The sequence below is a fragment of the Urocitellus parryii genome, chromosome 10, assembly GCF_045843805.1.
Source record: "Urocitellus parryii isolate mUroPar1 chromosome 10, mUroPar1.hap1, whole genome shotgun sequence".
Taxonomy (NCBI): domain Eukaryota; kingdom Metazoa; phylum Chordata; class Mammalia; order Rodentia; family Sciuridae; genus Urocitellus; species Urocitellus parryii.
The window spans coordinates 76,899,322-76,912,767 of NC_135540.1; the positions used below are offsets into that span (position 1 = coordinate 76,899,322).

General features: G+C 34.5%; 1 protein-coding gene across 2 annotated transcripts in view; it reads left to right on the forward strand.

The window, feature by feature from the left end:
• The window catches only part of LOC113177471 (WD repeat and FYVE domain-containing protein 3), a 238,746-nt gene that overhangs the window by 156,385 nt on the left and 68,915 nt on the right, over positions 1-13,446 (forward strand). For both annotated transcript variants that reach the window (XM_077803562.1, XM_077803563.1), the window contains 6 exons: positions 263-383; positions 606-823; positions 6,745-6,980; positions 8,263-8,397; positions 9,679-9,858; positions 11,184-11,417. In XM_077803562.1, coding sequence (XP_077659688.1) covers positions 263-383; positions 606-823; positions 6,745-6,980; positions 8,263-8,397; positions 9,679-9,858; positions 11,184-11,417 — 1,124 coding nt within the window. The remainder of the gene's footprint in view (positions 1-262; positions 384-605; positions 824-6,744; positions 6,981-8,262; positions 8,398-9,678; positions 9,859-11,183; positions 11,418-13,446) is intronic.

A 13,446-nucleotide genomic window follows, 5' to 3' on the forward strand; every position in this document is an offset into this window, starting at 1 on the left:
TGCTGAGTAGGGGAGGGAAGTATTAATGTGATAATCAAGGCATTATCACTAGTTTCAGTGTTAGATGTAAATGAACAATTTTCAGAGGGTTCTAAAGAGAAATGATTAACTAACCCTTTTCTTGTCCACTTTAATGGAAAGTAATTCTACCTAGTATGTTCTCTAATATATTCATTTTTCATGGAGATTTCAAAGAACACTTTGGATATTTTATTCTCATTTATCTGCTAAGCATATTTAACGTAATTTATTTTCATTTTAGGAACTGAGGAAGAGTTTGGAGGTCTTGTATCTGCTAATCTCATACTTTTGAGGAACAGACTTCTAGATATCTTGCTAAAACTAGTTTATACATCTAAAGAAAAAACAAGCATTAACTTTCAGTAAGTAAAACATTTTTAGAATTGATGGTACATTTGCTATCAGTAGTTATTTCACATCAAGCAAAAGATGAAATTGCCATTGGCTTTATATAGACTTTTTTTTTAACCCTGAAATTTATAGTAGCTAGAGAATGAAAGCCAATCATATTTTTTTTGTTTTAATTTGAAATACTAATTTCTGAAATTAATTTTGTTTCTTTGAATTCATCTATTACTCGATAGAGCTTGTGAAGAACTGGTCAAGACACTGGGTTTTGACTGGATTATGATGTTTATGGAGGAACATTTGCATTCCACCACAGTGACAGCAGCCATGAGGATTCTTGTTGTCCTGCTGAGTAATCAGTCTATTCTCATCAAGTTTAAAGAAGGACTCAGTGGTGGAGGATGGCTTGAACAGACAGATTCTGTCTTAACCAATAAGATCGGAACTGTATTAGGTATGGGACTTGTATAGTCAGCTGCTTTAAAATAAGCTGTTGTATTTTGTTTTTAAATCCTGCCTAAGCTCATACTCTCTAGTGTGTGCAATAACTGAACCTTTCTTTAATATGAGAAAACTAGAGTTTTCTGTTTTCCTATATTATATTTGCTGGCTTGTTTCTGTTCCTATTAATGACTTACTTTGGGAAATATATTTTCGAAGATAATGTTGAAAGTATGATAGTTAATTATTAAAGTAATTTAAAAATAATTATCAATGTAACATTACATAAAATCATATATAACTATGCTCTTGTCTGATCTAAGGAGATTATATCAAGAATTTCTGTTCACATATGTCAGATAGGAAAGTTAAGGATCAGAATTTATTATGTAGCTTATTAAAAATGTAAAGTATCAATATGTAGATGTTTCCTACACTACTTCAATTATCAGTGTAAATGATGGGAAAACAGAGCTTTCAGCTCTGGACTATTGTTATTTCACATGTGGAAGATTCTGAGGATACTTTATGTGATGAAGAAGTGGTATCATTTTCATTTCACTGTGAAATGATTTCTCAAGAAAATTGTTTGCTTTAAATATATTTTCAGTGATCTTATAGATACTTCTGTGCTTGTGAAAATAGATCACTATTTTGAATGGGCTATGAAGAGGAATATAACCTGCAAATGTGGTGGTTAGGAGCAGGTTTTTCTGCCTGCATCTCTTCAGTAATATTAGAAAGAAGTGCTTTTCCTGCATTTGACCCACCTGACTTTGTACCTTGAAATGTGTCTGTCTTGCATGGATACCTGCTTGTACATTGCATATGATGCTCTGATTCCACAAAAAGGAATCTATTCAATTTAAATTTGATCCCATTTAATTTTTCCTGAATCTCTCCCCACCCTCTCTCCCTCCATTTCTCTCTCTCTCTCTCACTCTCTCTCTCACACACACACACACACACACACACACACACACACACACACAATCTATAAACTGTTGTATTTTGTTTTTAATTCTTACCTAAGCTCATGTTCTTTATATGTGTGTGTGTGTGTGTGTGTGTGTGTGTGTGTGTATGCATATGTATACTGTGCATGTGTGCTTGGGTATCTGTGATGTGTATGTATCTTCAAATTTTATTCTGTTTCTTCTTGATTTGATAAGCAACCCAATGATTTGATTTCTCAATTCACAGTTATTAGTTTTTGACAGTTTCTTTTCCTTAAGAAAAAGAAATTGAAAAAAAAAAGTGAATCTCCTTTTGAAATATAAATTGCTTCAGAGTGAAATCAGTTCTTCATCTATTGGTTGCTGTTCACAAAAGATTTTTATTGAAAATTTGGCCAACATCCATAGTGCTGAGTACTATGATAAGTTTGGTATAGCAGAAGAACCACATGTTTGGATTGTACCCTGAAATTTGTTGTAAAACAAAGGAAAACAGGATTGATAGAAGCATGGATGCTATAAGCCATATAATAATAATGGACCATCTCCTAAAAAGCTGGATTTTTGTAGAAGTCTCTGCATCTGCATGGTCAGCTCAGCCCCAGTGGGAACCATAGCCACAGTAGGCTTATACTTGCCACCCCGCTGTCTGGCAGCCTTCCAAGGATGCAGATTATGTTGTGAGGAAGGACACATATTTTTTTTATTCATTTAGATTTGTCTCTAAATCTGTAGATAATTTACACTTAACTGGTTTATCATGATTTTCAGGATAAATGAAATATATTAACTATTGTACCAAGTGTGTTTTTAAATTACATTTTTGTAGCATCTTCAACTTCAGCAGTATTTTTTTAAACAAAAATTTTCAGCTTTATTATTTATTTATTTATTTGTTTGTTTATTATTTGTATGTGGTGCCGAGGATTGAACCCAGGTCCTTGTGCATTCCAGGCGAGCGCTCTACCGCTGAACCACACCCCCAGCCCTTCAGCAATATTTTTTTTGTTTTTTTTTTCTTTTTTTTATTGGTTGTTCAAAACATTACAAAGCTCTTGACATATCATATTTCATACTTTAGATTTAAGTGGGTTATGAACTCCCATTTTTACCCCAAATACAGATTGCAGAATCACATCGGTTACACATCCACATTTTTACATAATGCCATATTAGTGACTGTTGTATTCTGCTACCTATCCTATCCTCTACTATCCTCCCTCCCCTCCCATCTTCTCTCTCTACCCCATCTACTATAATTCATTTCTCTCCTTGTTTATTTTCCCATTCCCCTCACAACCTCTTATATGTAATTTTGTATAACAATGAGGGTCTCCCTCCATTTCCATGCAATTTCCCTTTTCTCTCCCTTTCCCTCCCACCTCATGTCTCTGTTTAAAGTTAATCTTTTCTTCCTGCTCTTCCTCCCTGCTCTGTTCTTAGTTGTTCTCATTATATCAAAGAAGACATTTGGTATTTGTTTTTTAGGGATTGGCTAGCTTCACTAAGCTTAATCTGTTCTAGTGCCATCCATTTCCCTGCAAATTCCATGATTTTGTAATTTTTTAGTGCTGCGTAATACTCCATGGTATATAAATGCCACATTTTTTTTATCCATTCATCTATTGAAGGGCATCTGGGTTGGTTCCACAGTCTAGTAATTGTGAATTGTGCTGCTATGAACATCGATGTGGCAGTATCCCTGTAGTACACTCTTTTAAGGTCTTCAGGGAATAGTCCGAGAAGGGCAATAGCTGGGTCAAATGGTGGTTCCATTCCCAGCTTTCCCAGGAATCTGTATACTGCTTTCCAAATTGGCCGCACCAGTTTGCAGTCCCACCAGCAATGTACAAGAGTACCCTTTTCCCCACATCCTCGCCAGCACTTGTTGTTGTTTGACTTTATAATGGCTGCCAATCTTACTGGAGTGAGATGGTATCTTAGGGTGGTTTTGATTTGCATTTCTCTGACTGCTAGAGATGGTGAGCATTTTTTCATGTACTTGTTGATTGATTGTATGTCCTTCTCTGAGAAGTGTCTGTTCAGGTCCTTGGCCCATTTGTTGATTGGGTTATTTGTTATCTTATTGTCTAATTTTTTGAGTTCTTTGTATACTCTGGATATTAGGGCTCTATCTGAAGTGTGAGGAGTAAAAATTTGTTGCCATGATGTAGGCTCCCTATTTACCTCTCTTATTGTTTCTCTTGCTGAGAAAAGACTTTTCAGTTTAAGTAAGTCCCATTTGTTGATTCTTGTTATGAACTCTTTTGCTATGGGTGTCCTATTAAGGAATTTGGAGCCCGACCCTACAATATGTAGATCGGAGCCAACTTTTTCTTGTATCAGACGCAGAGTCTCTGATTTGATATCTAGCTCCTTGATCCACTTTGAGTTAACTTTTGTGCATGGCGAGAGGAGGGGATTCAGTTTCATTTTGTTGCATATGGATTTCCAGTATTCCCAACACCATTTGTTGAAGATGCTATCCTTCCTCCATTGCATGCTTTTAGCTCCTTTATCAAATATAAGATAGTTGTAGCTTTGTGGATTAGTCTCTGTGTCCTCTATTCTGTACCATTGGTCCACCCACCTGTTTTGGTACCAGTACCATGCTGTTTTTGTTACTATTGCTCTGTAGTATAGTTTGAAGTCTGGTATCGCTATACCGCCTGATTCACACTTCCTGCTTAGAATTGCTTTTGCTATTCTGGGTCTTTTATTTTTCCATATGAATTTCATGATTGCTTTATCTATTTCTACAAGAAATGCCTTTGGGATTTTGATTGGCATCGCATTAAACCTGTAGAGAACTTTGGGTAATATCGCTATTTTGATGATGTTAGTTCTGCCTATCCATGAACAGGGTATATTTTTCCATCTTCTAAGATCTTCTACTTCTCTTTTTAGGGTTCTGTAGTTTTCATTGTATAAATCTTTCACCTCTTTTGTTAGGTTGATTCCCAAGTATTTTATTTTTTTTGAGGATATTGTGAATGGAGTGTTTTTCCTCATTTCCATTTCAGAAGTTTTGTCACTGATATACAGAAATGCCTTTGATTTATGAGTGTTGATTTTATATCCTGCCACTTTGCTGAATTCATTTATTAGTTCTAGTAGTTTTTTTTGTAGACCCTTTTGGGTCTTCTAGGTATGGAATCATGTCATCCGCAAATAGTGATAATTTAAGTTCTTCTTTTCCTATTTTTATGCCTTTAATTTCTTTTGTCTGTCTAATTGCTCTGGCCAGTGTTTCAAGAACTATATTGAATAGAAGTGGTGATAGAGGGCATCCCTGTCTTGTTCCAGATTTTAGAGGGAATGCCTTCAATTTTTCTCCATTCAGAATGATGCTAGCCTGAGGCTTAGCATAGATAGCTTTTACAATGTCGAGGAAAGTTCCTGTTATCCCTAGTTTTTCTAATGTTTTGAACATAAAGGGATGCTGTACTTTGTCAAATGCTTTTTGTGCTTCTATGGAGATGATCATATGGTTCTTATCTTTAAGTCTATTGATGTGGTGAATAACATTTATTGATTTCCGTATATTGAACCATCCTTGCATCCCAGGGATGAATCCTACTTGATCATGGTGCACAATTTTTTTGATGTGCCTTTGTATCCGATTCGCCAGAATTTTATTGAGGATTTTTGCATCTAGGTTCATCAGAGATATTGGTCTGTAGTTTTCTTTCTTTGAGGTGTCTTTGTCTGGTTTCAGAATCAGGGTGATGTTGGCCTCATAGAATGAATTTGGCAGAGCTCCCTTTTTCTATTTCCTGAAATAACTTGAAAAGTATTGTTATTAATTCTTCTTTAAAGGTTTTGTAAAACTCTGCTGTATGCCCATCCGGTCCTGGGCTTTTCTTGGTTGGTAGTCTTTTGATTGCTTCTTCTATTTCATCCATTGAAATTGGTCTGCTTAAATTGTGTGTATCCTCCTGACTCAGTCTGGGCAAATCATATGACTTTAGAAATTTATTGATGTCTTCACTATCTTCTATTTTATTGGAATATAGGTTTTCAAAATAATTTCTAATTGTCTTCTGTATTTCTATAGTGTCTGTTGTGATATTGCCTTTTTCATCCTGTATGTTAGTAATTTGAGTTCTCTCTCTTCTTCTCTTCGTTAGCATGGCTAAGGGTCTGTCGATCTTATTTATTTTTTCGAAGAACCAGCTTTTAGTTTTGTTAATTTTTTCAATAGTTTCTTTTGTTTCAATTTCGTTGATTTCCGCTCTGATTTTAATTATTTCTTGCCTTCTGCTACATTTGCTGTTGTTTTGCTCTTCCTTTTCTAGGGCTTTGAGATGAAGTGTGAGCTCATTTATTTGTTGGTTTTTCCTTTTTTTGAGGAATGACCTCCAGGCGATGAATTTCCCTCTTAAAACTGCTTTCATTGTGTCCCATAGATTCCTATATGTTGTGTCTGTATTTTCATTTATCTCTAAGAATTTTTTGATTTCCTCCTTTACGTCTTCTGTAACCCACTGATCATTCAGTAACATATTGTTCATTTTTCCATGTGATGTAGGATTTTTCCTTCCTTTTTTTATCATTGATTTCCAATTTCATTGAGCAAGATTTTTAATTTCACTTCCCCTTTAGGGAAATATAAGCAGGAATATTAGAGCTTTTCGAAAGTTTTTTGGTTTTTGGTTTTTTATTTTTGGGGTTTTTTTGACAGGGGAGTCCTGGGGATCAATTCTAAGACTTTTATGCATGTGTTAGGCAAGCCTATCAGCAATGAGCTGGGAAAGTTATTCTTTTTAGGTGCTGTACATTGAACCCAGGGACTTAGGCATGCTAGACAAGTGTTCTACCACTGAGCCATGAGCCTAATCCAACTGGTAAACAACAATTGAATATTTATATGAATGTTCAAGATAGACAAGTTACACATATTGAATCACTCCCTTCTTTGTCAATGCAGCATTGTTATTGGTTGTTAATTTTAGTATTATATTTCTTCTTCTCCTAGGATTCAATGTGGGCAGGAGTGCCGGTGGGAGATCATCGGTCAGGGAGATTAACCGGGATGCTTGTCATTTTCCTGGTTTTCCAGTTCTTCAGTCCTTCCTTCCTAAACATACTAATGTCCCTGCCCTCTATTTTCTCCTCATGGCATTGTTTCTGCAGCAGCCAGTTAGTGAGCTGCCTGAGAACCTGCAGGTCAGTGTGCCTGTCATCAGCAGCCGATATAAGCAGGGTGGCCAGGTAGGAATTATCTAGTAAGGTGTAAATGTAACTGTTTATTGAAAAAAATAACAATAGGGTAATGGGTTAATCACAATAAGACCAATTATTGATTCCATCAAACTTCTCCAGTAATTTTCCCAAAAAGAAGTCCTTTGTCACTGACTCTTTTCTTTATGATTACTCTGATTATAAATGCATAAGAACGTTGTATGATATTAATGGTGATATAAATAATTCTTTTGATTTATATGATTTTATGTAAAGTATGGTTTCATTTCCGAAGAATTAAAAATGAAAGAAGTAGATAGATATAAGTTATGATTAGAAAAATATTTTCATTTCTCATTTTTTGGAGGGTGGGACTGGTACTGGAGATTTAACTCAGGGTTACTTGACTACTGAGTCACATCCATATTTTGTATTTTATTTAGGGACAGGGTTTCACTGGGTTGCTTAACACCTTTTGCTGAGGCTGGCTTTAAACTCACGATACTCCTGCCTCAGCCTCCTGAGCCACTGTGATTATAGGCATGTGCCATCACACCTGGCATATTTTAATTTTCTAATGATAGATAATATCCAAATTAGGAAAACAATAAGGCTTTATTTGACTTATAATTGAAGACTATTATGGTTGTGTATGTGAGACTTATGTTTGTGGCCTTACGGAGACTTAGGAATTTAGCTTTTAAACTCAACTTTGCTTCTATCCAATGCCAAATAATATTCAGATCAATTCTAGTAATTGACAAAACTTTTTAAGTGAAATCATTAGGCTGTACCCTTACCTTAATTCAAGATATGGATTTGTACCTGGCAGTTTGGTTCTTTATACAGCTTTGGAACATACATGGTACCAGAGTCATGAAGTATTACATGAAGCTGCTCTGGATAAATCTCCTCAAATTGATTTTTATTTTGTCAAAGCTTATCCATAAGTCTCTAAATTCAACTTTGAGCATTGCTAATAATGGGGGGAAAGTGAGTTTATCATGCTTTTATGAAAGAACCTGCTTAAAATCATCAATTCTGTAATTTCAACTCTGGGCTAATTAGCATATATTTTATTTTTGCTTGCTTTCTTTAGAAATAAATTAGAAATCTGTGTTTGAAACATATCTAAGGCAAGATTCAGGATGATATATAATATAACTAAAAATGAGTTTGAAATGTACAGTGAAGGGGTACTAGGTCTCTTTTTCTAATTGCTCATTTTTTAAAAAAATTAGTTCAGAGAAATTTTAGAATGTTAGAAATTATGCAAATAGTGACTAATGTTTAACCATTTTGACCTCTGCAGTTTGATTTGGATTCTATCTGGACATTTATTTTTGGAGTTCCTGCCTCCAGTGGAACTGTAGTTTCTTCTATCCACAACGTATGTACAGAAGCTGCTTTTTTATTGTTGGGAATGCTCCGCAGCATGCTGAATTCCGTAAGTTACTGAGATACTAGTCTACCTGCCTGTAATCTGGGTGTTTTTTTTTTTAAATAAAAGAATTCTTGTATTATTTACCACATGGTCTCCAGAACCTTATTATATTTTGTTATCTCTGTGAATATACTGTGTAATTATTAAGATCACAGACTATGGAAACCAGGGTCCCAACGTGCTAACTTGTATATGCATCATTTTCCTCAGTTTAAAAGGTTGATAATAACAGAATTATGAGTATAGGGTTATGAGTATATATTGAGGTATGCACAGAGAACTTAAAATAGTACCTGGCATGTGGTAAGTGCTAAATAAGTATTAAGTTATATTATTAGGATAATAAAACATCATAGTGTATCCATGTGTACAGTGAATATACATCTTGGTATAAGTTCTTGCAATAATACATTATTTGAACATTTAAAATAACTCTCCTTTAGAGGTTAAAAATATTAGCAGTACAAGTTTTTGTTTGTTTTGTTATTCTGATTATTTCTAGTTATGAAAAATTTAAAAAGTAAATGACCAAATATATGTTCCTATTTTACATAAATACTTTCATGACTTATTTCTTTTACCCAATTTAGGATTCTGTTTTAAGAGGAAATATTAACTTTAATTCTTTGCATTATACTTGACAAATATAATTTTAATCAGATTATTGTTATGCCATCTAAGAACAAAAATTACCATTAAATATATTAATTTAGAATATTTAGGAATTCTTGTTTTTTTCCTTATTCCTAAATAAATATAAAATTCCAAGTTTAAAAAAATCACTCTCTGGGCAGGCACTAGAAGATAAATATATATTGCTTATTCTTTATCATCATTGTTGTGTTATATAATTCTTAAGTATTTTTCCTGCTATAATATACATGATAATGCTCAGAAGGATGACTTCTGCATCTTTTGTCTTCCTCCTGACTCTTTGGCATGATGCATAGTGGGACAGTAATAATGGTAATACAGCTATTGTTGGTGTACCAGCAGTAGTTTTGTTGATAATGATAAGTGATCAAAACCACAGACTCCAGTTAGATGAGCTGAGTACTCCAGGGAGTAGACAAACATCCTGCATGTTTCTAGGGCTATTATTTTTATCCTCAATAACTTCTAAATTTGTTTGCATATGTGTGCATACAAGTTTTTGCTCAGATGTGTGGTTTATAGCATTCTGGATCATCAGTATATCCATTTTTAGAAGAGTAGTGATTAATGGATTTTTGAAGTAATTTTCATTGACTTCTCTGATATTATTTCTTCCCTTGACTCTGACAGCCTTGGCAATCAGAAGAAGAGGGGTCTTGGCTCCGGGAATATCCAGTGACCCTGATGCAGTTCTTTAGATATTTATATCACAATGTTCCAGACCTTGCCTCCATGTGGATGAGCCCTGATTTCCTGTGTGCCTTAGCAGCAACTGTCTTCCCCTTCAATATTCGCCCTTACTCAGAGATGGTAGGAAAGGGGGAGGAAAATGTCAAAACTGGAATTAGTCTATTTCAATGGTTAGCAGATTTTTTTTTTTTGCTAATCTTTTAAGCTTCTGACCAAGTTGCAGTTTCATTACTTTATATACCACCATTTTCATCATTGTCTGTGTGTCTAGCTTTCCATACTTTCCTTTTGCCTTCCCCTAAAACAGCAGTGAGCACTGCTTCCTATTTTCATTGATGATATTCTTGTAAGTCCTTTGTTAGTAATTTCTCTCTGCCAGAGGGTGTTGATTCATTTCTTATTTCACATTATGATACCTGTATAGTTATAAAATGTACTTTCCAGATAACAAAACTCTAGTCAGACTAAATTTATTTCTCTCTTATTTCAGAAAGTAGGAATTTGCTGGATAATGAATTATAGAGTTAATTGTCTTTCCGAAATATAAAATATAAAAAATATATTGGTTCTTTTGCTCACAAGATTTCTTATTTTGCTTAACTTTTGCTTTTTCTTATATTGTACTAATTTAATAGAAAATTATTAAATTATTTATGATATTGATACTCCTTTGTCCTTCAAAACAGACCCAAAATATGGCTGTCTCCTCCTCATACCTCAGAATTTCATGATGTTTCCTCTCATTTCTATCCTATACTAGAATAAACTACCTTGCTCATACTCATTTTTCTCCATATATAAATGTAAAATACTCATTCTAAAATTGTGGGATTTTTTAAAAGAAAGAAATATAACACATTACTTTAACACTCTGGTATCTTTATAATTTTAGAATCCTCATTTCTGATAAAACTGTGACCCTTGGTGATATTTAAGTATCATTTTCTTATTAACATCATGAAATCTGTCTACCGGTTTATCTTTCTCTCTCACTTGGCTCAAAATTGGCAGTAGTTTTATTATTATTTGGACTTATTTCATATGAAAATGGAATAGCCCTTAGGTGGTATTTTGCCAGATTTTTATCTGAAACTTTGTAACATTTAATTTTTCAGTAGGTAGACTTTAAATACACAAATATAGTCATTCTCATGTTTTTGTTTCATTTATTTTCAGGGCAGTTATACACAAAATATATAATGATTCTACATAAATTTTGAGCGGTCAGTCAGAAAGACCATATGTTGAATAACTGTGACATATGGTGCCAAATTACTATCTTGGAAGTAAGAGTCAAGTAAGGCAGAGTGAAATAATGTGCTGAGTAGCTTAATAGGAGGTAAATGCTAAAGGAAAATACTGCTGTTGCTGTAATTTTATTTTTAGGGAACATACAGGTAAATGTGTCTCGTAAAACCTAATGTGCTTCCACTTGATTTTACTAGGTGACTGATCTTGATGATGAAGTTGGATCTCCAGCTGAAGAGTTTAAAGCCTTTGCCGCAGATACAGGGATGAACAGGAGCCAATCAGAATACTGCAATGTGGGCACCAAGACGTATCTGACCAATCACCCAGCTAAAAAGTTTGTTTTTGACTTCATGCGGGTCTTAATAATAGACAACCTCTGTCTTACCCCTGCCAGCAAGCAGACTCCATTAATTGATCTTTTGTTGGAGGTAATAGCAAAGAAACACATTTACTTCTCATTTACATTGCTTTTATAATTAGAACTTTAATAATCAAGATAGTTCTGTATTAAATGTCTTCAGACTTCTAATTTTTCTGAGTTAAATATGGGCAGAACATATTGGGCTGTAGAACAATTTTAATCCCTCATGTGCTTTAGAGCCTATCAGTTTACTCCTCTTCTTTCCATTCCCTCAACCATGACCACAATACAATTTTTTATCATCTCTTCTCTAACAATTGGCAAACTTTTCCTGTAAAGAACTAAACAGTAAATATCTTAGACTTCTTGGGCCACATAGTCTGTGTCTCAGCTATTTGACTGTACCATTGTAGTGTGAAAGCAGCCATAGATGACACAAAAAGGAATGGGCATAACTGTGTTCCCATTAACTTAATTTGCAAAAATTGTCACAGTCTGATTTGGGCCACAGGCCTTTGCATACCAACTCCTTCCCTAGACATGGATAATACCTAGTGGCACTATCTTCTCACCTGCAAATTCCCTGCCCGGTATTACTGCTGTTGCTATCTAGTGCAGCTTTAAGACATTGTGTATTATGCATAGTAGATAGTTGCTCAGTATGCACTTGGTGAATTTCCTCTGAGGCAGAGACTTCTAGGTTGCTTGCCATTTCTCCGGGGAAGAGTGGCTGTAAGCCTTAAATGTCCTTGCTGGCCCTAGAAATTAGCTTTCTCTGAAAACCATTAAAAACTGTTCACTTAGAAAAATCCCAGAGAAAATAAAAAATCTAACAAAATAAAAAATCTAAAAATCTAACAAAGAGGAAATCTAACAAATCTAATAAATAATACCTTTCCTATACATGTATGTTCTTTGGGCCAGTTGGTATAAATAGGATCAAATAGTCCATGGAGGGAAGTATGAAGGTGGGTGAAAGATTGAATCCCTGTGTTCTATCTGGACTATAACAATAGAACCATAGCTTCCTCTGCTCCCCCTAGTGGCCAATATAGTTAACCACAGACGGTGTTTTATCCATGTGAAAACATCTCAATTTGGTCAATTAAAGAACTAGTCACGCTAAGCTTTTTAACCAGAACCACAGTGTTTAATATTGGCTGGTAAATAATTGGTTTCATCATTAGTTTGTATGGTAGAATTAAAAAGCATGCCTGGTAGAGTTATCTCCTTTGAAAACTTTAAAAAAACGCCAGGAAAAGAGATGGTCAGTATCTTAGTGTAAAAGGTGAGAATTTGAATGCTCCATAAAAAGTGAAGTGGTTATCAGAAAAATATCAGGATAAAGTTCAGAGATATTGGTAAGACACCTTAGCTAAGCATAAAAGTAAGTACACATTTATGAAAGATATGAGGTGAGAGGCTCTGTCCAGTGATAGCATTTTCAATCTTATAGGAATCCCAATATCCCATTAATTAATACTGGATAAATTATATAATTACCTCTCTTCATATTTTAATAGAAAGAATTTGATATACTTGTATGAATCTGAAGGTAAGGTGCTCATTTTTGTGGGCACTAATTTGTCCACAATGGACTTGTGCCTAGTTGTATTGGGAAACTGGGAGCATTCACATTATAGTTCTGAAAGAAGCAGGTATTATCAGGATTAAAGCTCCCAGAAAGATGACAAACTATTGAAAATTAAGATATTGACCTTCATATGTTCTTTCACCTCTCACAACAGTTAGCCCAATGCCTTGGTATATTCTATAAGAATTTTGAAATCATTTAACTATTAATTACTTCCTGGAAGTCCCAAACTGGAAGATGAGATGCCACCTAATAAGAAGGATAAAACTTTGTGATTAAAACTTACCTTGCTATTTTAAACAACTTTAAATCTAATACGCCCAGTTAGAGAGTGTGTGTGTATGTGAGTGTCGTGTATGCTTATCAAAATATTATTAGTGTCATTTCTTCCTATAACATAAAAAAATAAAGTATACCTAGTTACAGTGGCACATACATATAATCCTAGCTACCTAGACAGCTAAAGCAGGAGGATCACAAGTTCAAAGTCAGCCTGGGCAAC